The sequence below is a fragment of the Vigna umbellata genome, chromosome 4 (genome assembly GCF_029865625.1).
Source record: "Vigna umbellata cultivar VRB3 chromosome 4, Vumbellata_1.0, whole genome shotgun sequence".
Taxonomy (NCBI): Eukaryota; Viridiplantae; Streptophyta; class Magnoliopsida; order Fabales; family Fabaceae; genus Vigna; species Vigna umbellata.
The window spans coordinates 35638154-35663067 of record NC_142168.1 but is presented as its reverse complement, the minus strand read 5'-3'; the positions used below and the strand labels follow the sequence as shown (position 1 = coordinate 35663067).

General features: G+C 33.9%; 3 protein-coding genes across 3 annotated transcripts; 1 reads left to right on the top strand and 2 right to left on the bottom strand.

Annotated features, from left to right (window-relative positions):
- Positions 1–1299: 1299 nt before the first annotated feature.
- On the bottom strand, positions 1300–3787 carry LOC124820438 (cytochrome P450 82A4-like). The gene is made up of 2 exons (XM_047292121.2): positions 2754–3787; positions 1300–2100 (listed from the first exon to the last, which is right to left on the bottom strand). The coding sequence occupies exons 1-2, from the start codon at positions 3696–3698 to the stop codon at positions 1471–1473; spliced, it is 1575 nt and encodes a 524-aa protein (XP_047148077.2). The 5' UTR covers positions 3699–3787; the 3' UTR covers positions 1300–1470.
- Positions 3788–8172: 4385 nt separating this feature from the next.
- On the top strand, positions 8173–9767 carry LOC148200011 (uncharacterized). Its single transcript, XM_088112817.1, has 4 exons — positions 8173–8208; positions 8351–8980; positions 9055–9177; positions 9252–9767. Exons 1-4 carry the CDS (start codon positions 8173–8175, stop codon positions 9648–9650), a joined length of 1188 nt encoding a protein of 395 aa, XP_087968943.1. The 3' UTR covers positions 9651–9767.
- Positions 9768–11642: 1875 nt separating this feature from the next.
- Positions 11643–13122, bottom strand: LOC124844997 (uncharacterized). Its single transcript, XM_088112816.1, has 5 exons — positions 12958–13122; positions 12749–12874; positions 12040–12656; positions 11862–11943; positions 11643–11774 (listed from the first exon to the last, which is right to left on the bottom strand). Exons 1-5 carry the CDS (start codon positions 13120–13122, stop codon positions 11643–11645), a joined length of 1122 nt encoding a protein of 373 aa, XP_087968942.1.
- Positions 13123–24914: the final 11792 nt, after the last annotated feature.

Sequence of the window (24914 nt, the reverse complement as noted above, 5' to 3'; positions counted from 1 at the left end):
GACTAAAAATCAGCCATATTTGGTTGAATTTGCCTTGGCAAAATTCGACAAGATGGCCATGATAGAAACTTAGTTGATTTATTTTTGATCAAAATTGGTTGAATTTGACCAAGTCAAGCTTGGTTGAAAATCAGCCATATTTGGTTGAATTTGCCTTGGCAAAATTCGACAAGATGGCCATGATAGAAACTTAGTTGATTTATTTTTGATCAAAATTGGTTGAATTTGACCGAGTCAAGCCTAGTTGAAAATCACCAAAAATGGATCGAACTTGGCTAAGTTAGTCACGAACAAGAATTAGCAAAATTTGACTGATTCAAACACGATCGAAACTCGATCAAGTCAATATCAAAGTGAATTCAACTTAGTTAGTTCTTGTTGAAAATTTACCGAATACTACAAGTTAATGTTGATAGAAAATTGACCAAATTCAACTAAGTCGATCCTTCAAAGTTTATCAAGTTGACATTAACTAAATTGAACTACAATATTAAAGACTCTTAAATAAATAAAAATATAAAATAAATAAGTTTTAAACTAATAAGTAATTTACTAAACTATAATTTTAGAAGTTCAATCTTATGAATCTAGACTATATAAAATTATATAATTCAATTTTTATTATAAGTAATTCAATTTTTTTTTTCAATATAATACAATTAATTAATAATATAGTGCAATTCAATTAAATTTGTCAAACTCTATAAATATTGGACGTATTTAAAAAGGATATCGTGTGTAATGATTTCAGGATTCATGATTCAAAGCTTTCCGTCATACTTAAAAGGACGCCAACTAGATTGAACTTTATGCATATAGTATTCATACATTTTACTATTCATTTCGAAAACACGAAAAATTGTGTTCATATTTAAATTCCTCGAAATACTAATGTTAGAATATTGTCACTTACTAATGGTAAAAAATTATAATAATTTTTCACATTTTATAAGGCAAAAGAAAGAAAGAGTTTTTGTTTTATATATAAGATCTAATGTAATGAGTATCTTATAAGAAATTACATTATTAAAAGAAAAATTTGAATTTATTAATAGATAATCAGTGGTCAATCATATAATAAATACAAAAATTAAAAATGTATAATTAAATCTAAAAAAAATTAAATTCTTCAAATAAATGAATTATGATTCTAAATATAGAAACGCAACATAAAAGAACACTTTTTAATATGAAATTTTTTGTCTCTTTTTTTTCATATGTAACAATTAGTTTTTCAATTTTTATTTAATTTAACCCAAAATTTTGATACTACAATGGTTTATGAGAAAAAGAGCTGAATTACATAAACAAGCCACAAATGTATTTTGAACATAAATACAAGATAATAAGTATACATACTTTTGAAATAATTTATCACAAATGATAAAGATAACAACAAGTACTTTAAACAACTAAAAGGAAAATTACTTGAAACAAAAATCCAATGTGATAATGTAGTTCACACAAGGATTAGAAGTTTTCATAACAAGTAAGAGATAGACGTGGTTTAACAAGAATCTCAAGTGGAGTGGTTTTGGTATTGGTTAATCCAAAGGTTTCAGTCATATCAATAGGATCAGATGATGCACTTAGAATTTCAAAAGAATGTAAAAAAGTAGCAAGAATAAAATGCACCATTTGAAGGCCAAAGGATACTCCTGGACACATTCTTCTACCACTTCCAAATGGTAATAACTCAAAGTGTTGACCTTTGATATCAACATCTTTGTGAGTTGTTAGAAATCTTTCTGGTTTGAATTCCAACGGGTCTTCGCAAACATTGCTATCTGTCTGAATCTTCCAAAGATTTGTAATTAGACGAGTTCCCTTTTCAATGTTATAACCATTTAAAGTGCAATTATCTGTGAATTCACGAGGTCCCGAAAGAGGACCAGGAGGATACAATCTCAAAGTTTCTTTGACTATGGCTTGAAGATATGTTAACTTATTTATGTCTGACTCACTTACCAATCTCTCTTTCCCAATTTGAATGTCTAGCTCGGTTTTAACTTTTTCCAGTACAGAAGGATTTCTCAATATCAAAGATATTGTCCATATAAGAACAACATTAGTTGTGTCAGTTGCTCCTGAAATCACAGTCTGCAAATCAAATAAGTCACCCAAAAGAATATATAAGTGAAAATGCATCAATGGCATAACCATTATATACTTGCAAGATGTAAAAGGTAAAAATTTCTATACTGGTGTAGGATTTAAAAGTTTTTTTTTTTCTCAAAATCTAATTATCCTTCTCAAAAACCAAATCAGAGTAGAAAAGTAGAAAATAAATTCTAAGTGTTCCATTGATTTTCATTCTTCCAACACCACAAATGTCCTTTTCTACAACACCAAAAATTTCCACTCCCAACCAAAGAGTACCTTGCTCAAACGTATGTCCCTCAGTTTACCACAAAAGAATAAAATCACAGATCTCTCCCTCCTATCAAGTGAACCCGATATCAAGGACGAAGATGATTACTACAACACATGACACCAGCCAACAAGAACTTGGTTGTGTGAGAGAATAAGTTGATGTTGGTAATGGTTATACATCATCTTACAACTTATATTTTAACACCAATTTTCATACCACTTATGATAAACCGACGAAGTAAAATATATTTTTATTCCTAAAGTAATTTAGGAAAATATATAAAATCTGATCGTAGAACTATGTTATATTTGTATGGATAATTTTGTTGAAGTTTAACATCTCGAAAGGACTGTAATATGTAAATTAAACATATACATACCAGCACAGTGGATTTGATCATGGTATCTGCATCAAACCCATCAATAGTTTTTCCATCTAACAAGGAAACCATCACATCCATGAAATCTTGAAATTTATCAACCTTCTCACCCAAACCCTTCTTTTGTCTATGTTCCTCTAACTCCTCACCTAAAATACTGTCCAATTCTTTGGCAATTTCTTTCATTTCCTTCTCATGGCCTCCAAAATCAAGCCATCTCAACCAAGGAATAGCATCTCCCACTGCGAACACACCCAACAGACGCATGAATTCCTCCATAGCTTTCACACATCGCTGTGCCTTCTCATCGTCCAAGTTTTCACTGCCAAAATATCTCTTCCCAACGACCATGCGAAGGACCATGTTGTAAGCCAGGTGAGAAAACCATTGCTTCAGCTCTACTAAGGCATAACCAGACTCACCCTTTTGGCTACACCACAGGTTATACAACTGTTTGATCGAGCTTTGAAGTTCTGATACTCGAACGTGCTGCTGTTGCTGCACTCGACGAGAGGAAAGGATCTCTAAAGTTGTAATCTTTCGTAGCTCGCGCCAATAGGGACCATAGGGTGCAAAGCCAAACATGGCAGTGTTGTAGCCCATGAGTTCCACGGCAACAAGCTTGGGGCGAGAGGAAATCACCGTGTCGTTTGTGGTGAAGCATTCCTTTGCTATTTCCCAGTTGTTGATTACCAAAGTCTTTTTGGAACCAAGTTGGATGGTGAAGATGGGTCCATATTTGTCAGCCAAAGCACCCAAAGTTCTATGGGGTGTCTTTGAACGACTCAATAGTGGAAGGTGACCAAGTATCGGCCATGCTCCTGCAACTGTGGGAGGCTCTTTACCTTGACGAAATTTGAAGGGATTATACAGAAACAAACAGAAGAGGAGTAGAGACAGAAGTCCAACGGTAGTGGAATTCAGGTAATTTAGAAGAAAATCCATTTGAGATTTTGTTAAGGTTGTGTGTCGTTGAGTACGAGGCTTCCCTTAAATAGAGCATTCATAGCTACAGTGATGAGGAAAAGGCGAAGTTGGTAACTAAGTGAAGTGCTACGTTTTTGTTTGGTATAGAAAGTTAATGGATGTGATGAAGTCACTTGAAGACGTGAGATAAGATAAGTTTATAAGGAAGTTCGGTCTTTTCAAAACACTTGTATGGAGGAGAAGAACTTGTCACTTGTATACAGGATTGGTTTAAGAAAACTTAGATGAGTCAAAATTGAACACAGCTCATTTATTACTCTACTTGTCCGAATTGAACCTGACTTGGGTTGATTCAGCAATCCACGTGTAAATTTTAATTTATTAAAAAAATTAAAACCCTATACCTAAATCCTCTTATTTTATGGATTTATCCGGTGAAAACTCTAATATAGATGGATAATTAACAATAATGATTTGATATTACATAGTAATTTGTTCTGTATTTTTGTGTTTTTGAATTGTATTTAAAGTTATCATGATTTTGGATAATATTATATATATTTTTATTTATTTTGGATTGTATATGTAACATCCCAAAAATACAGTAAACACCATATAGTAGAATTAATTACATTTAATGATAAACCAAATCAGTCTTAATTAAACAAGAGTACGGTTTTGGCCGAACGGCCTTACACAGCTTCCTAACGAGCATTGAACCATACGAGAGACAATTCTAGACCGAACGGTTTACAAAACCAACACCGAACGGTCATGTAAAAGCTTAAAGACAAAAGGCGGACGAACGACCACTTAACCAAAATAAACAACCACAAGCCGAACGTCCTATTGCTCAGTCTTCACCTCGACTTCTACTAAGTTTTCTTCCTCCAAGTATTGTTCTTCCAACGCCTCTTCCAGCAGAGCGTCTCCTTCTGCTCACATCCACACGGATGATCATTGCAAGGACAAGGACGGACATATAGAGACAGGACAACACAATGAAAAACGAAGGGTAAGCTTATTGAATTTAATTCAATTAATAACATGCATTTCATAACACATCAAACATATCAAATTATTCACAACATATAATTCAATCAATTCTTTAACTCAATCAATTCCTGATACTAGACTGACTGTCCGGACTGTATGAATTCTGTGTAGCTACGACGTTCGTGCACCCAGGTGGTGTAGTAATTGGAATTTATCATCAGCTGCCACCCGAGGTTAGTCCCTTCCATCCAAAGTACCCCTAAGGACTAGGACCTCCTGCCGTTCCCACACATGACATACTCCCCTCTACGTGAGGACGAGCACTCACGGAACATCAGGATGAATCGCCAGCTAAGCTTTGTCCACATTCATACTTTACAAATTCCAACTTTCATCCAAGAGTCGTTCCTCCCTGGAACGCTCGTTCAAAATCCACAACCATCATTTCATCTCATATACTGTTCATTCTTTATAATTTTTCACTTTAATATTATTTTCATCTTCCGTTCCAATTACATAAAATGACGAGCGTTCAGCCCTCTTCATAACGAGGATGAACGTTAAAAACAAGACCGAGAAATCCTCGTTTCAGAACAGAATAAAATCGACACATAATATTTGACGAATGTCATTTACCACTCGAATCAGTTGAATGAACTGACTCTAGGAAGATCCGATCAATACTCAAAGAATAATTTAAGTAGGAAGGCTCTAGGCCGAATCCAAATAGATAAAGACACCTCAAGACGATTAAATGACCATACCGAGAACAATTCAATTATAAAAACCGACTGCCAGTCAATGACCGAACGCGGTACGTACTTACTGAAAGTTTGGACGAACGCTACTTCCAACCATTTGGTAATTAAAGGCCAGGACGAGCGTTCGGTATAAGACCGAGCGCCACTCATAACGAACGCTTTGGGTCGAGACCCATCACTGATTCGAATTAAAAATAGAAATTTATATAAGACGAGATGATAAAGTTAGATTTTTAAGAATGACTAAGTGTCCGAATGTATATTTTCAAGCTTCTCAACTCCTCACTTAACACTCAGGGCATCTACGTTTGGCCGAACGCTCAAACGTAGGACTAATATAAGAGGGCGTTCGTCCTCAACTAGAATTCTTTTCGAATGAAAGAATTCAATTTCAAATAAAGTTTAATAACAACACCGAACGGTCAAGGACCGTTCAATGACGAACGTACTTTATCATAGGAAATTTCATACTTAAAGATTCATTTACATTTACTCATTTTCAGCATATACATTTCATACTTCCAAATACTCATACCATAGTTCATCACATCTTCACCATACATCAGTTCATACTTATGACCATATATCAAAATCAAATATCACAGATCATGCTTCATGCAAATCACAGAACATCCATACAGCACAATACAACATACGAATTAAATTGAATAAGCTTCCCTTACCTCTTGAAGTGAACGAACTTGCTTCAGACAAAAACTCAGTTCGCAGAAATACGATTTCTTCTACCCGCAAAGCTCAAACAAACTCTTCAAACTAAACAAATTACAGAAAACCAAGAGTGGTTCAGATAAGGTGACCGCGTGCAACCAAAACTTGGCTTGCATGCTCATATGAACGAATAGCTAGAGACGATAAGCTTACCAGTTTCAGAACGAGGAAAGGATCGGTTCAAACTGAAGCTTATACCGCCGGGAACACTTCTACGGTTTCTGAAATGTGATCGGAGGAGAAAAATGGTAAGCTTTGGTAGAGAGAAGGGAGGGTTTTCTAGAGAGAAGAAGGAGAAATGGAAAGTCAAAGTTTTTGGAATGGAGAAGGTGCATGCAGAAGAGTGACGCGAATTTTCGAAAATTCAGTTTTGTTTAAAACGAACGTCCGTTCTCCTGCTGACACCTGCATCCCACTAACTGATTTTCGGATCCTCGTTTATTGACACCTGGTGTCCGCTCAGAGGGGTTTCTAAGTGCGCTTTAATGGTTCTGGGCAGGGTTTTGATGTAATAAATGAGATTAGACAAGTGAGTTTTGGGTGCATATTTACGAGGTATGACAGAAATTCAAATAAAAATGGAATCACACAATGTGTGATTAAGAAAAAGATTGTCAAAAATTATAAAATTATAAGAAAAGTAAATAAAGAAATGTCATAATTAAAATACAAATATTGCCATCAAACTCCTCGACAATTTCATATAAATGTTTAGCAACAGCTAAGAAAACCATTTATGTCAACAATCAATCAGATTATTTTAAAAATTTATTATTCTTTTTCTTTTTTATATTTTTATCCTTTTTTTTATAACTTGTTCATCTTTCCTTAAGTTTTTTTTATCGATTATAAAATGTCTTCTTTTTTTTCACTTTGTCCAACGTTTTATTTGTTCATATTTTACATGTATCTGATTCTTTATATTATATTCTTACATTAAGGATATATTTAAGTTTGAAAATGATATTTTCTGTGATGGGACTTTCGGCTCCGTTTTCCGTTTATCTGTTTTTTCAAGTTTTTTTTTCTTTCTATTTGTTGTTCCATTTAATTTTTGTTAATTAATATTTCCTAGAAAAATCTCTATAACTAATATTTTCTAGAATCTAAATTGATATACATTGAAATTTTAAAACGAAATTTTATATAAAATAAATAAATAAAAATGTGATGTTTTGTATCGAGTTTATATATTTTATACTTTGCTACCTGGGTACAGAATAAAAGGTTGAAGGACATCCCTTTCTCTTATTACTATTCCAAAATTTGTATCTCTTGAGATTACGGATTTAAGAGGATGATTGTGATATGTTTGAATTAATTGGTTTAGGTTTGTTTGTCTATATATGGATTTTGGGACCATTAAGACTTTTTATTGCATGGAAATCAAGTTTTGGAAGAAGAAATGTCTTGGTTTTCCATATAAGGATGAATAGTTCTATTAACAATGTGGAGATAGACGTGGTTTAATTAGAATATAGTGTGTAAGAATTTTAGAGTTCATTATTCCAAAGCTTTCACTCATACTTAAAAGGGTAGCGATATTCCAACAACGCAAATTTGACAAAAATTTGACAACGCCACGTGTCAATTTTTAAGTGGTCGAAATTTGAATGTTATTTGTAATTAAAAATCTGATGCTGAGGGGCTAGAATTTAGGATTCCGAAATTGCCCTCTTCATTTTCGAAGTGTAAGTTCTGTCCTTATGAAGGTGTTCTCTCTCCATTTTAGGGATTTCAAAATCATTTGAACTTGTGTCTTGATAACAGTGTTGTTCGTCCTCCATTGTAAGGGTTTCGTTTGTTTTCAAGATCTCTCTGTCCCGCTTCCCTGTGACCATTTTTGTTGGTAATAATGTCTGTGGAGATTGGGTATGTTTGTTTGAGTTGTAGATCACCGTTGTCTCCTTCGGTGTCTCTGTGAAGTCGTCTTCTTTGTTTGAGTTAGAGATTAGCGTTGTGTCGTTGGGTGTGGATTTGGTGGAAGTTGTTAATTTTATTGTGCAATGGGTTCGTCCGGTGACAATGGTTGTTCGAACAAGGTATGAACTTTTTCGTCTCTCCGTATTCGTATTTTGGGGAGGGGATTTTGGTGTTGCATGTGTTGGTAATTTTTTTGGTGTGTGTTGCTTTTTGGTTGTGACTTACGTTGGTTATTTGTACCAAAAAACACTTTTTTTGCAGCTGTTTGTTCGTCACTCATTGAAAACGAAACGTATTGCTTCTTTGAATGACATTTTGAGTGAGGAGCAGAAGTCCATAATCTCCAAGACTCACTTTCGATGGTTTTTAGAATTACATGGTAATATTAAGATTGGAAGGAATATTCTGAGCGATTTACTGATTAGATGGGATGATGACAGAGGTGGTTTTAGTTTTAGAGATAAATTTGTTGAATTCAAGGAAATAGATGTCAGCTTAAGCCTAGGGTTGGGTTTGGTTGGTGAGCAGATTAAATTGAATGAAAACAAAGTCAGTGAAAGTCATTGTCGCAAGTACTTTGGTGATGGAAAATATGAATTGGATTTGGTATATGAATTTATTTTTAAGCAACACAAAAAGTTGCCTTCAATAGATGTTTGTAGGTTGTACATTTTGGTAGCAATTAGTGAAGTACTGTTTCCTAATCGCAGCAGAACAATATTTCCAAATTTGTTTGAAATTGTTGATAGAATCAGTGATCTGGGAACTTTTTGTTGGGGTCGTATAGTGTACCATTATCTACTTAGCAGTCTGTGCAAAGCTTGTACAGCGTGGAATAGAGGAAAAGGTGCAACCACTGTTTATGTGGATGGTTGTGTATACGTGTTCCAGGTAAATTTGTTCCATGGATTGTTTGCTGTTTGTGATTTGAGATGACTAATTATGACGTCTATGATGTATTTCAGGTATGGTTTTGTGATCGTTTCATTCCTTCCAATGTTTGTGTACATAAATATCCAAGATTTTTGCATTGGATGAATATAAATGTTGGTGACAAGTTCATTAAACGTGCAATGGAGACGGGTGTGGTATGTACTTTATCATTTTATTACATTTGTTTGAATGAATGTTTTATGTAATGGTAATTGTGATGAAATTGCAGATGCTTGATGATTATGGTGCATCAAGGACAGAAAACAGTGAAACATGTGTCAAAGCATCAGTTAGTTCAAATGGAGAGGAATTGAATGAAGAAGACAAATCAACAATCAATATGAAACTGATAAAAGGTATTAATGATGCTTTAGAGGAACAAGATGGTGTAATTGAAGAACTTGAAGAAGAGTTATCTAGATTGCAGGCTGAGCTGCTTGAAGGGAATAATAAAGATGAAGGTGGTTACAGTACACCGTGTAACCAACATGATTTTGACATTAACTTTGACTGTGAGGGAGGAGTTTACAGCCATGAAACCGTTATGAAGGAAAGAGTACGTCGAAAACGTTACAAAAGCCATGTTTGTAGAACTCCCTACACTGGATATAGTCCGAAACTTGATTGATTAATGTAATTTCTGATTATTCCAGTATTAGGATTATGTTTAATTATGGATAGTTGTATTTGGAACAATTTTCTTTGGTATTGTTGATAAAGAAAGTGGTTGTTTCAGTTTTGAATGTTATAATAATTCCATCTGTTGTTTGGTAGCAGTGGGAAGTTGAAATTGTGGTAGTTATATGAAATGTCCAGGTCTGAGGAAGCTGTAATCGATTACAGGAGAGTTAATCGATTACTAGTCCAGAAATGGGAATGTTTACCAAAAGTATGTCCGCGATACCCAAAAATGGGTAAATAACTCCCCAGTAGTGTTTGGTCGTGTTTTTTCAGCGTTCTTAAAAGGTTTTGTGCACGGTCTTGGTCATTGTGTTTGGTTTTGTGAACCATAATGCGTTTGGAAGAGGAAACGAAGGTGTTACCAGCTTCAGAGTTCCTGGCATGGAAACCTGGGACAGACTAACGGTGTTGTAATCGATTACCAGGGACCCGTAATCGATTAATATAACAACGATCTCATTCTGCACCAAAAGTCTGACTGGTCTACCCACATAAGATTGAATAACTCTCCAGTAATGTCTGGAACAATTTTTCATTGTTTGGCAGGTTGAGAGATCATGTCAGGGAAACCTGGGGAACAACTAACGGTGGTGTAATCGATTACCTGGTACACGTAATCGATTAATATAACAACTATCTCATTGTGTGCCAAAAGTATGACTTGTGTACCCACACAGGGCTGACAAACTTCCCAAGAAAACCACCTACCAGGTAAGGGTGTCTTAATGAAATGGAACAAATTTATCTGACCTACTAAATGGGGAGTTGTTCAATAAAAATAGGGGAGCAGCGATGCACTTACCGTAACGAATAAACAAACTGACTCCAACTAAAAACAAACACAACGAAAATGAATATTACCAATACTTCACCTGTATTCATTATTACTAGAACAAGTTCACATGTACATAGATCCAAGTAATACACTTTCAATAGTATAATTGTCTACAATGTATATTGTTTTACTACTGATGAAGAATCTAAACGAAGGACACATTTGTAATCCTATAGTAATCCAAAATGTTGCAGCGTCTCCAATCTTCGCACGTTGTCCTCGTCCAGGATCCAGTCACATATATACTTTTTCCTAAACGCAGCCAACTCTTCCTGAAATGAACATATTGGAATTCATAACCAATGTCAACGGTCTAATAATGTAATATTGAGAAATTCATAATTTAACATACATTTGTATAATCAGGCATGCTTTTCCCATCATATTTGTCCTCTCCATCCCACATTTCAATAGCTTTCATCATGATTACACCACAATCGTATCTGTTCAAATTCAAAAAGACATGCATTAATTTTGTGAATGGAATCACAAAATTTTTTAACACATAGGTCAAATATAATTACGTGTTTGGTTGGACTGGGATGTTGGCTTTCTCAACTAACAAAGGACACTTAGTCTCTTCAAGTTTATCCGTCAACAAACCCCAAAGGCGTTGAATATTTTGAGCCTGTTTGGTTAAAATAACGAAAACACTTAGTTTAAACTAAGTACGATTTAAGAAGTCATTTTCCAAACAACTTTTTAATCAAGGTAAACCTTACAATGCTTCTATCAATCCGACAACGTCCTTTGATACCATTGGCAAGTGAGTCTATGACATAAAACTGAAAAGTGCAGACCTTCAGTGCATAACACCACCAATGACCATCACTTACAATTGGGATGAACACCTACACATTGTTTGGAATATGTCAAAATAGTAACCCACATTAAAAAACAAGGATCTGCTTACAAAGTACATCTTACTCACCCAATCAGCAGACAATAAGGCCTGAACTCGAACCAGATCATATCGAAAATATGGCTGGTAGTCAAGAAGTTGCCACACATGTTGATTGACTGGTCGTTTCCTATAGTCGTGCAGGACATGGGTCTTCAATATCAAATTAAAACATCATTAAACAACGATGTCAATGTTAAATTCTAGGCTACCAAAAACCAACAACACCTACTTAAACCATTTACCCCAAACATAGGACTGAATACAATCCTCTTTATGACTCCAGTCAACCTTTTTTCAAAGTACATGAACATTGTTGCTGCAAAAATTAAAGCCTGCACAACAATTAACAACTTCAACATCAAATTTATCAACTTTCTAAATTGAATGACAACAGTAATTAAAGTCAACTGTATAATTACCATGTTGTCTACACATTGCCTTGGCCCTAAAGAGCTACATTCACTTGTGCTCAACAGTTGATACATAATTTCAGAGACGTACCTGAAAAAACAACATCATTAAATCACCTACGAATATCATTGACCATAAATTCAACTACCGATAACAACAACTTATAAAAAATCACTGTGTTCTAACCTCCGTGGAATGTCTCTTCGCGTAACTGCGTGGTACAACTGATCCAAATCCACCACTGTTTTTGGATCACCAACAAAAGAACACAAAGGCAGTACATTCAACGGTTGTACATCCACTTCTCCTTCACCATCATCAACACCATCGCCAACGTCAACGACAACTATTGGATGGTCACTGGCGACTCCTTCTTCTTCTACAACCATGGTACAAGCTGGTTCTTCATCTGCACGTTCTTCATTTTCTTCATGTCCAGCTTCTTCATGTCCAGGTTCTTCATGTCCAGGTTCTTCATTTTGTTCATCTTCATGTTTTTCGTCTGCAGGTTGTTCATGAAATGAAGGACATTGTTCCACCTTTTGATACTTCACACGATCAGCAAGTAGCTTCCTAACAGCTGCAATTTCATCTCTGACTTTTCTTATCCTGGCATTGTTTGTTCTCAGTTTTTCCAAAGTGGATAATAGCCAATTTTCATCATATTCATTTTCAGCTACTTTTTCTTCTACTTTTTCTTCACGCTTGGAACCTTCACGCCTCAATCCCTCATCCAAATTGAAAGCACGACGTATGATGGGATTTAAACAATCATTCTCACTGAGGTACCAATCAAATTGTACCTTTGACAATGACAATAAATATACAACAATCACATAACAACAGAAAAAATCATTAAAACATAACAACATAACTTCATAACAAAGTTACTTACCTCGGCAGTCTTAAACATAACATCTATTTTTTTTGTTGTATAATTTAACGAAGAAAATCGCCTAACGCGCGGAAATTCCTTGGCAGAATTATCATCATGCAAACCAAGACGTTCATACGCCCAAAGCTACAGTTAAAACAATCAAACTAATCACAACAGTTATTACTATGGATTCAATTAATGCAACAAACAACCAATATAAATCATACCTGCAAAACAACAGCATTCCCACTTATGCTCAATGAATCAGCAATCGATCTAGAAAGTAGTTTCTTATTACATCTATTTAGACTATGTACAAGATATCTATGTACAGCACTACTCCAATCATAACTAGACAAACTGTCTAAGTCATCTAAGACTAAACAAGGCATGTTCGACACATATCTTGCCTTCCTGGGAAAAAAGAACACCACAAAACAAACTAATACATACAAGCGACACACCCCATCTACCTCACTATCATCATTACCTACAAGGACATTGAACATATGTATGAGGTCTTTCAATTTCGTACATTTTGAATTAAGGGATTCACCAACTTTACCCACAATTGATTCATCAAAAGGAACTTCCAAACCCCCAACTCCTAACCCTAAAGTCATGAACACATCCTGCACATTGAAAGGCACCAGATGTTGGCTAACTCTAAACGATTGATGGTGGGGAACCCATCGACGAACCATCTTTTTCAACAATTTTAGGTTCACCTCTAAAGGATCTCCAATTTCTAAACACCACTTAAACGGAGTTTGTGAAATGCGCATCTTATGTGTCGCTGCCAGTAAGGAGTTCATGTTGGCAATGTACGATGTATGTATCCAAGCTCGAAGGCGCCACTATAAAACAGTTCAAAATTATAATAGTCAAATTGCTTCTCCAAAACAACAAACCAAAACATTCCTCTTTATTGTCTACTTACATTGTTATTAGAGGATTCCATTTTCAACTCTAAAAATAGCGTCTGTCAAATATTCACCTACAATAGGAAAGGCTGATCAACTTACTATTAGTCAAACTCCTTCCAAAACGCAAGTACACATACCATGGAGTCAGGAATCAAAAAACTCACCTTTAAAACATAGATTACACAATCAAACTTACAATAAACGGGAAAACTAATGGCGGACATACATAAATGGCGAAAGGAATAAATGGGAAAACACGGGTTCGCAATGAAAAAACCGTCGTTGTCAAATCTCCATAAAACAAAAACGAACAAGGGCATATAAAATACCTTGCGATTAACACTCACCCCAACCGTCCAACGAACAACGACGACGTTAAAAAACCGCTCCTTTGAAGAAAATGACAACGCTTGCCCCTTCAATACACTTCCTCCCAACACTTCAATGGTGGACGGAGACAAAGGACTTCAATGCCGGACTTCAATACTTCCAAACACGATTTCGCTGGCGTGCACAAAGTTCAGAATGGTGGACGCAGAGTTTCGGAGTCTCTTTTGGTGGAAGGCTTCGTTTTCGAATGAAACAAATGTTTAGACAGAGTTTCTGGAATTGTAAGGGCGCCAAAAAATCATTCCGAAACTACCCTCCAAATCAGCTTATTTACTTTTCAAATCTCCAATTAAAACAACAAATCACACAACGACACGTGTCGTTGTTAATTTGTTGTCAAATCGGCGTTGTCGAACAAACATTTTCCTACTTAAAAGGACGTCCAACTCAAGATTCAACTTTAATTATGCGCATATATTATTCATACTTTTTACTATTTATTTTAAAAACACGAGAAAGTTTGTTCATATTTAAATTTCTTGAAAGACTATAGGAATATTGTGATTTTGTAATAGTAAAAATTTAAAATACTTTTTTACATTTTATAAGGCAAAAGAAAAAAAAATTGGATTAAGATGTAATGTGACGGGTATGTTGTAACAAACTATATTACTAAAAAAATTAAAATTTATTGACAGGTTAATGATGACCAATAATTTATAAAAAATAGATAATCAGAAATGATTGATAGACATTATTTATGGTTGGTTTAATGTCTCCGTAGGTCCCTATTTTGGTCATGAATTTCAAATAGGTCCTCTTTCTTTTCGGCGTATCAATTGAGTCCTTGTTTTTGTAAAATTGAATCAATTAGAGGTCTGCCGATAAATTAGAAAAACGGCCGTAACAGTATTGGTTACGTGGCATGGTCAGTGCAGTTACTAATCAGACGTGGCATTTAAAACGATTTTTGTATTAAATAATTGGTATGCACAGATGTATATTCACTTTTGGGTAAGGGCATACTAGGAAAATTGAAATCTTGAAGGGCAGCCCCCTTTAATTGAGAAATGCAACTCAGATTGGGAAACAAATTGGGGGTTCTTACTATTAGGGTTCGCGTGAGGGAAAAAATCCCATTCTTTCTTCGATTCGAAGCGCCGGTGTTCGTGGGTGAAGATTATGTAGTTGGAAGTGGGAGGGTGCGCGTTCTTTCTTCGATTCGAAGTGATGAATAATGAAGTGCAGAAGTCGCATTCTTGTTCATCTTCGACATGCAATGGGTGGCGGAATCAAAACTCTGATGTCGTTTTTCGTGGTGGTGGAGTATCTACGATTGATGGTGTATCACCCCTTTGCCTGTGTGGAGAGAAAACAGTGGTAAGAACAGCTAGAACTGCTAAAGGGAAGCAGTTCTGGAGCTGCCCTAAGTACAAGGTAAGAAAGTGCAGAAGTAGTGTTTTGTTTGAGTAGAAAGTCGTTTTAATTGTTATTTTTTTCACAGACTGGACATGAAGGTGGTTGCAATTTCTTCAAGTGGTGTTGTGAAGACGGTAATGAGAAAAGCTATACGAATGTGAAGTGGGAAGAAAAGCATGAGTGTTTGTCAAAGACAGGAGAAATGGGAGGTGGAACGAAGATGATGAGTGATTTGATTAAGTGTGTGTTGTGTTTGTGGTTGAAGTTACGTACGTCCCTATGGGTTGAAGTGACGTACGTCCCTATGAGTTGTATCTGACCAACACCAATAAGAAGGGAGAGAGAATGTGTGTTGTGTTTGTGGTTGAAGTTACGTACGTCCCTATGGGTTGAAGTGACGTATGTCCCTATGAGTTGTATCTGACCAACACCAACAAGAAGGGAGAGAGAATGTGTGTTGTGTTTGTGGTTGAAGTTACGTACGTCCCTATGGGTTGAAGTGACGTACGTCCCTATGAGTTGTATCTGATCAACACCAACAAGAAGGCAGAGAGAATGTGTGTTGTGTTTGTGTTTGAAGTTACGTACATCCCTATGGGTTGAAGTGACGTACGTCCCTATGAGTTGTATCTGACCAACACCAACAAGAAGGGAGAGAGAATGTGTGTTGTGTTTGTGTTTGAAGTTACGTACGTCCCTATGGGTTGAAGTGACGTACGTCCCTATGAGTTGTATCTGACCAACACCAACAAGAAGGGAGAGAGAATGTGTGTTGTGTTTGTGTTTGAAGTTACGTACGTCCCCATGGGTTGAAGTGACGTACGTCCCTATGAGTTGTATCTGACCAACACCAACAAGAAGGGAGAGAGAATGTGTGTTGTGTTTGTGTTTGAAGTTACGTACGTCCCTATGGGTTGAAGTGACGTACGTCCCTATGAGTTGTATCTGACCAACACCAACAAGAAGGGAGAGAGAATGTGTGTTGTGTTTGTGTTTGAAGTTACGTACGTCCCTATGGGTTGAAGTTACGTACGTCCCTATGGGTTGAAGTTACGTACGTCCCTATGATAAAACCTGCAAAAATTTAGAAAGTCAAAGTTAAAGTTAAAGTTACGTACGTCCCTATGGGTTGAAGTTAAAACCTGCAAAAATTTCTAAAGATAACTGTGCCCACCACCGAAATGCAATCAAAACCAGAGACCAAACCATACATCAATGGGGGACCACCACCGAATATTGTAGTTTCGATTCAATAAAAACAAAGACAATAAAGCACAAACACTGACCTTCCTTGAGATTAACCTCTCACCACGTGCTTCAGCTTCTTGCTTCCAACAACAAAAGGACCCACACCTGACCTACCGAGACACGAACCCTTGCATGCACTCTGCCGCTTCCAACTACATCTTCTTCACCGACGAACCTTGCCGCTTCAGCTCGAACAAAGATCGCGATTTTTCTTCCCTCACGCGAACCCTAATAATAAAAACCCCCAATTTGTTTCCCCAATCTCAGTTGCATTCCTCAATTAAAACGTCTTGCCCTTTAATTTTTTCTTTTTTCCTACTATACCCTTACCCAAATCTGATTATACTTTTGTTCCTTCTTCTTTATTTAATACAAAATTGCTTTTAAATGCCACGTCTGATTAGTAACTGCACTGACCATGCCACGTCTGATTAGTAACTGCACTGATCATGCCATGTAACCAATATTGTTACGGCCGTTTGTCCAATTTAACGGCAGACCTCTAATTAATTCAATTTTACAAAAACAAGGACTCAATTGATACGCCGAAAAGAAAGAGGACCTATTTGAAATTCATGACCAAAATAGGGACCTACGGAGACATTAAACCTTTATGGTTAAGTTATTATGCCTAGTTATAGACATATAAGGTCAATTACATTATTTATCGTTGGAAATCCTACATCAACTAGAGATAAGGCGAATTCATAGTTTATAAGTGAGTGCAAATCTCACCTTACAAGCTGGTTTTGTGGGGTTGAGTTAGGCTTAAAGTCCACTTTTAACATGATATCAAAGTCATGATTAGAGCTTATCCTAACAATGTTTTATTGGTTTTGGTGTTACTGCCAGTTGAATATGTTTTTATTCTTTAATTTTCAATATTGATGAGAATTAGTTTTTTTTTAACTTTGGATTAATTTAATCTCTTATTTTTAAAAATACGTGAATTTAATTTTTTAAATCAAAATTTGTAAGTTTATTTGATTTTTTTAAAAAAATTATTAATTAATATTAAAGCTGTAAACAATTCAAATACTATTATAAAACGTATTTAAATAAACTTAACAAAATTTAGTTAAAAAAACTAAATCTACACATTTCTTAAGTTAAAAAAACTAAATTAGGTCAAAGTTTTAAAAAATCACTAATTCCAATTTTCACTTAAAATTAAAAGACTAAAACTATATTTAATCCATAAAAAATACAAAAAATTAAAAAAAAGAGAGTTAATTTTAAGTTTAATTCAAACATATCAAATTAATTTATAAGATAAAGTTTATATATTGTAAATATTATTAGTTAATATAGAATTTTTAATATACATTACTTATGCTTAGATATAATATACAGAAAATAATCTCATAACAGATAGTATTATAAATTCAATAAATAATAAATTTTTTTATAACAGATTACATAATAATAATAATAATAATAATAATAATAATAATAATAGACTGAATAAATAATAAATATTTTTATTATTAGATGAAAACTTTATGATTTCTAGAATTTGTTTAGAATTAATCAGTGCATGATTTCTCGGCAAACTCGATTTTGACCGATGATTACTTAGAGAAGAAGAATTCTGAGACACGAATAAAGTTGTTCTGTGCAGTAGTGACAGAACACAAACGACGAACAAAACGCACACATTGAGATACCATTTAAACATGTATAATTTGTAGCATGTTGTTGTCGCAAGAAATTCTTCTTTTCTTTTTTTCCACTAACATTTTCAACCTACGTTAAATCTTGATTGTCTATTGTTGTTGTGTTGCGTCAGTATTGTTGCGCTCTTATTGAAACATTAAATAACTTCTTCTTATATCTTTTATATAAAAGGTGCCTAATTATTTTTGGATATAGGTTTGAAAAATATTTGTACAGTATAAAATATTAACCGAGTGGTTACAAACAACCAACCGGATATTCAGGTAATCTGTTTATATCTTATTCTGTTTATATTTTATTGGGCTTATATCAGCTTAGGATCCATGAGGTAAATTATAAATACAAAGCCAGGGCCAAAAGCCAGGTACGTTCCACTTACGCATTATTTACTCTCTTCAAATCACACGCCTAACTTGGGCGTCGGAGTACCTTTTGCAGGTACATCCTCCCTCGTCAAGAAGGAGACCGATCGGTTTGTGCCAACACCGATCGGCCAATAGCAGGAGTTTGGAAGCAAGCGAGCGGTTCAGACACGTCAGCAGGTTAGTCTCTCGGTCCCAAAAATATCTATCGAAACAATATTCTTTAACGTACTTAAATTCTTTTCACACATTTGTCATTATCTTTCTTTATCTTTTATTCTTTTTTTTTAAATACAAAAAAATTACGATATTTACTATTATATTTTGTATCAAATGAATGTAAAAGTATGTCATGATACCATTACTTTACAGAGTTATTGAAACACCTCGTTAACACACAGGATGGTCCCAACTCTTATTTATGCCTGCAACAATAAATGTGGTTTGTTAAAAGACATAATACAACATAAATGTGGTTGAAAAATTTAACACACAATACACATGATAAAGTACAACTAAGAGAAATTGAATTAGTTGGATAAAACTTTTGATGAAGACGGCAAAACAATCACGTAACATTTAATATTTCAGTGAAATAAGAAAAACCAAGATAATATAGTTAACATGAAAAGAAAGATGCACATAAATTTAGAACAATTGTGACCTTTGGTATGAGATAAATTTAGTTCACCATAAGTATGCTAGGGAACACTTTTCACAGTTTTATCTTATAGGGTTGAATAAGAAACAAAAAAATGTTTAGAGATGTATGTGGATGGCAGTTATAAGCAATATATAGGAATAACTTTATCTTTAGACACTATAAAATGGATGCAGAGGAAGTGTTTACCTTAGCAAAAGTAATGGTTTGGGCATGAATATCTTATCTAAATATCCAAAAACAACGTTCTAATATTCCAATTGGTATTTTAGCCTAATCACACGCCTTCAAACAATGCACTTATAAGTTGCTTTTAGTTTTATGGGTAAACTATCCTAAAAATACGTTTTCTAGATGTCTATGACTAGGGTAAATCTTGCTCATCTATTGGTGGGAAATTATATTTAATCAAGCAAACTGAGCTCACATACTTTTGTTTTTAGGTTCAAATTCAAATAGAGGTATTGTGGATTTGTTTGTAGTTTAGTGGTAGGTTGTAGCTTCCAAGTGTGTTGGATGTTAATGCTCTAAAACAATCAATTTTTCTAGCAAATATATTAGGTAGTTTGTAGTACAACAAGTTTCATATGTACATAAAATTAGCTAAATACATAAAGTTTTAAACTAGTTTGACTTGAATGAAACAATGGAAAAAATATACGAAAAAGTGTGAAAACAAATTTGACGCCAGGATATAGTGTTGATTTAAAAGATTAACAAACTACTAAAACAATTTTGAGTAAATGATTAACTTTCAAGATAATAAAGGTGTGTTGAAGCTAGATTTCAATATTTTGTACCTCTTGTAAAGATTCAATATTTATTTACAAGATGCAATTAATCAAGTCCTAAGAGTTTTCTTTTAAATGTAAATTTAAGTCTAATTCTGGCGCTTAGAGTCTAAGACCATCAAATTTCAGTATGATTCTTCAATGACTGCTTGAATGAATCAATTGTGTTAAGATCATAACTCTATAAAATAACTAGTTAGAGCCTTAAATATATTCCTAACATCTAAAAGTAGTTAGACCACAACTTGAAACCATTTCTTATTCAATCTCAAGCCAGTGAAATACGATGAGTGATCAGTTCATCCAATAATAGATATAAACTAATTCACAAACATGTAATAAAAACATACTTTGATAAATAAAGCAATACCAATACAAGAGAGTTTTTTCTTTAACACTTATAGAGATTTAACTCCTTATAATAGATTAAAACAATACAATATATTAAAAAATCATCCTCTTATATAACCTTTAATAATGTTCACTAAATACAAAGGTAAGTGTCTAAGAAGTTCTCTAAAAATCTCTCAAAAGAACCTCTCAAAAAAGTCTTTTTAAAACAAGGGTGCAACTCTATTTTTATAAACTGTCAAGGGTAGTGCTCAATAGTGCACTTATGGCTCCAACCGTAAAAGATTCCTCCCTAGGTGGGTTCTATTACAATCAACAGAACAATGCAATAGAAGCGGATTATATAAAAGACCGAATGGTGTTGGGCAAAGACCAAACGATTATGGTGACAGATGGTGTTCAATATATGAAAGACCGAACGGTGTTGGGTAAAGACCGAACGGTTATGGGCAAAGACCACCATGCCAACCACCAGACCGAGTGGCCAACCGACCACCACACCTTTACTGCCACGTCAATTAAAAGTAGTCAGGTTGCATGACATGTGAGTTGGTCGTTAGCCACGTCAAACAAAAGTTAACGATATCCAATTTTAAGGACTAATAATAAGAGTTTCAAAACTATGAGGACTAAAAATCATCAAAGTTTCAAGTAAGGACTAAAACCAAAATCGTGTGATACTTAAGGGACGAAAAACATATTTAACCCTAGATATAATGCAAAGTGGATAAAAAACATCTTTACATCTAGCAAAATCTAAGTTGAAATATTCACTCATTTTCAACTCGTTTGAAATCTTTATATGTGAGTATATAATCTTTTGTTTTCTTTAAATACATCATAACCCTTTTAGTTATTTTTCAATGATCCATTCCTTGATTATTTAAACATTTTCCTAACATCCCAACTATGTATACTATATCTGGATATCTACACACTTGGGCATGCATCAGACTTCCTATAACTAACACATAAGTAATCTTCTACATTTCTTGAATTTTTAAGTTTTTTTTTTGGACACTGATTGAGACTAAATTTGTCTTCTTTAGCAATTTTAGTATCCCTAACTTATATTCTTTCATGTCAACCCTTTTAAGTACCTTATTAATATAGCTCATTTGTGACAATCTCGATGTTTATGGATTCTTAATACAAAGGAGGTGTAATCAAGATATTTTATTTCAAAGTTTCTTGACAAAAATCTCTTGGTTTCATGGAACATGTTGATATCATTAGTAACAATCATCAACATATAAAACCAAAAAAATAGACTTGCTCCTATTGAATTTATGATACACACAATTGTCAATAAAATTCATCTTGAAATCAAATGATATAACTACTTGATGAAATTTGTAGTATCATTGACAAGACATTTGTTTTAATCCGTAAAAGGATTTTTTCAGTTTGCAAATCATATTCTTTGGGTTTCCTTACACAATGTTTTTTGTTGCACCATACAAGTTGTTCCATCAATGTTGCCATTGAAAAACATCGTCTTGACATCCATTTGATGGATCTCTAAATCATAATATGTAACAAAATCCATGATTGTCCTAAAAGAGTTTTTTCAATGAAACTAAATAGAAAGTCCCTTTAAAGTGAACTCTTTCCTTTTAGGTATAACCCTTGGCTAAATGAGCCTTATACATTTTCATATTACTTTATGATTATCTTAAAAGAGCCTTTCGATGAAACTCGAGAGCAAATTTCTTTAATGTCAATCCTTTATTTTTAAGTATAGCCCATAGCCACAAGACAAGTCTTAAATATTTCCACATTACCTTTAGAAATCCGCTTAGTCTTAAATATCCATTTGCAACCAATGGGTTGGGCACCTTCTTGTAATGGGACAAGTCCCCAACTTTGTGTGGATTTATACTCCTTATTCATTACTTTAATGCCCTTTTCTAAGTTGGAATCTTAAATTGCTTAATTGAAGTTGACTACACCATCTTGCATAATTCCATTATTTTCCTTATGTTCTTGGAGAAATACCACATAATCATCTAAAAGAGCATTTTTCATTTATTTTGTGGATCTTCACTAAGGTACTAGCTCATGACATGTAGGTTCTTGATTTTGTTCTTCATGAATGACCAAATTGTCCTTACTCTAGTTGGACATCCTCATACACAAAATATGATTCAGACTAGGCTTTCTCCCAACCCAAAACTCTCAATGTGTTTGGACAGTTTCTTAGGTTGACACTTTATTTGTTGTAGTCTTTAGTGTCTTTGGCAAGGTAGTGTGACAAATCATGTTTCATAACCTTAAGAGTTCCCTTTCATCTTTCAGTCACACCATTTATGCTAGGTGACCTTGACATGGTGTACTATGAGATAATTCCATATTCCTTTAAGTACTTGGTGAAAGCTCCCAAACATTGTTCACTTGAACTATCATATCTATCATAGTATTGATCACCACAACAAGATCTAATAGTCTTAATTCTTTTGTTGAGTAGATTTTCAACTTTAATGTTAAATGATTTGAACATCGTATAAAGATTGTGATTTTTCATTTTGTTTTGGTTTGTTTACCTTTATTGAATCCAAGATCTCATTTGACACAAGTCATTAAACTCTATTTATGACTTCCGAATAGATTAGACTAATAAACATATCTTTCTTTACACATCAAACATGACATTTGGTACATTTCTTTTTTATATGTCCATTATTACTGCAAAAAAACAATTATTACCCTAATTTTGTTTCTTTTGTGCTAGACCCTTGACAACTTCATTCTTAAAATCCTCAGTTTTCTTTCTTTTACCATTACATGCTTACAAAAGCACTTTTTATCTTTTTTTGCAAATAATATGAAACGAGTTAATTAAGAGACCATTTAGAGTTATAAAATATCTTAAATTGGTCAAATTGTGAAGAGAAATCAATATCTAATGAGTGAAAAAGGGCAATATTGGTATTCTGATAATAATAACGGTGTAGGAAGAAAAAAAAGGAAGAGTGCAGGAAGCATTACCTCGTAAGTTGAAGGACTTTTGCTTTCACCTGGTCCAATTTTTTTTTCTTTGTTGTACATGTTTTTTTATATTGGTCGAGACACTCCAATTATCCATTTCAATTTTTTTATTTTTATTGATAAATAAAATAATATATGTAATACACGTTGTACACCCTAATTAAAATAGTATGCACCCTAAGTTTTATGTTCTTATATATATACGGATAAATGATTATTTATTCTTAAGGGATATATTATTCTATATTATGACGATAACTAACGTGCACAAGTTGTTTCTTTAAAAATATTCAAATCTCTAATTAAGGTATCACATGCCATTTCTTATTTTCTTATCGAATTCTTTAAGAGAATCTTCTTTTAATATCATAACTAATTTTTTTAAATATCATCAAGGGAAGGTCTTTCATCAATTTTTTTTTCTAGAAAAGAAAACTAATCATATCTTTTATTTTATCAAACGATTTTCTCCATTCTAACATCCAATTGAAATATAATGCAACGGCTAATATGATTATGACAAAGCCAGACTTGACCACAGGATTGAAAGTTTCATCAAAATTTGTGTTTGTAGATTGTTGAAAACCTCTTGCAATAAGTTTTGTTTTTCTTCTTTCGATTGAATCATTTGCTTTATACTTGATTTTGAAGACCCATTTTGAGTCTATAATGTTTTCTTGACCCTTGAATGATATTAATGTCCATGTTTAATTAGACATTATAGCCTTGATTTCTGCATCCATGGTTTCTTTCCACTCTGACTTAATTAGAGCTTCCTTAAAATTTATTGGTTTTTTGTCATCTTCACCAACCTTTGTCAATCCTATGTATGGTTACTATATGAGACTCAAACAAAAACAGAGAGTTGGGTATTAACAACACTTTAATCAATTTTTTGTAACAGAAATAGTGTAGGAAAAAATGAAATGAGATAAAATATGGTGCAAAGTTATTCAAGGTGAATATGATTAACTAATGACCAACAATGTGCATAGGAAATTCATATAGCTAACACAAAATCATAACATTCACTTATTGTAATTTTATGCAAATTGGCCACCACTAATGCAAAATAAGTATATGAGATCGGTTATGAAGCACATATTAGATCAATTTCACAACTGATATGCTGATGTAATATATCAAAGACATATTAGACCGATTACACAATCGTATTAATATATAATTATATTAGATCGGTTCTAAAGCAACCAATAATACCTTTATTTGAAAAGGAAATAAAAACATTTTCAAAAGTGGTTTCTATGTACTTATGCGGATCTCTGATGCCAATGTTAGTGCTTTCTCTAGTAAACTATTATGTCAGTTAGTGTTTACCATTTGGATAATTGAGCATCAATTATTAGTTAATCGATTACAATTAGTCTTTATATTCTTCTTTCCTTTCAACCCAAATTGTTTATATTCAGG

Coding starts and splice junctions, on each gene's coding strand:
- LOC124820438 (XM_047292121.2), bottom strand. CDS start 3,698: ATGGATTTTCTTCTAAATTACCTGAATTCCACTACCGTTGGACTTCTG. Junction 2,101..2,753: donor TGATCAAATCCACTGTGCTG/GTATGTATATGT, acceptor TTTGATTTGCAG/ACTGTGATTTCAGGAGCAAC.
- LOC148200011 (XM_088112817.1), top strand. CDS start 8,173: ATGGGTTCGTCCGGTGACAATGGTTGTTCGAACAAG. Junction 8,209..8,350: donor ACAATGGTTGTTCGAACAAG/GTATGAACTTTT, acceptor CTTTTTTTGCAG/CTGTTTGTTCGTCACTCATT. Junction 8,981..9,054: donor GTTGTGTATACGTGTTCCAG/GTAAATTTGTTC, acceptor GATGTATTTCAG/GTATGGTTTTGTGATCGTTT.
- LOC124844997 (XM_088112816.1), bottom strand. CDS start 13,122: ATGCCTTGTTTAGTCTTAGATGACTTAGACAGTTTGTCTAGTTATGAT. Junction 12,875..12,957: donor GGAATGCTGTTGTTTTGCAG/GTATGATTTATA, acceptor TTTTAACTGTAG/CTTTGGGCGTATGAACGTCT. Junction 11,775..11,861: donor GGCAATGTGTAGACAACATG/GTAATTATACAG, acceptor ATTGTTGTGCAG/GCTTTAATTTTTGCAGCAAC.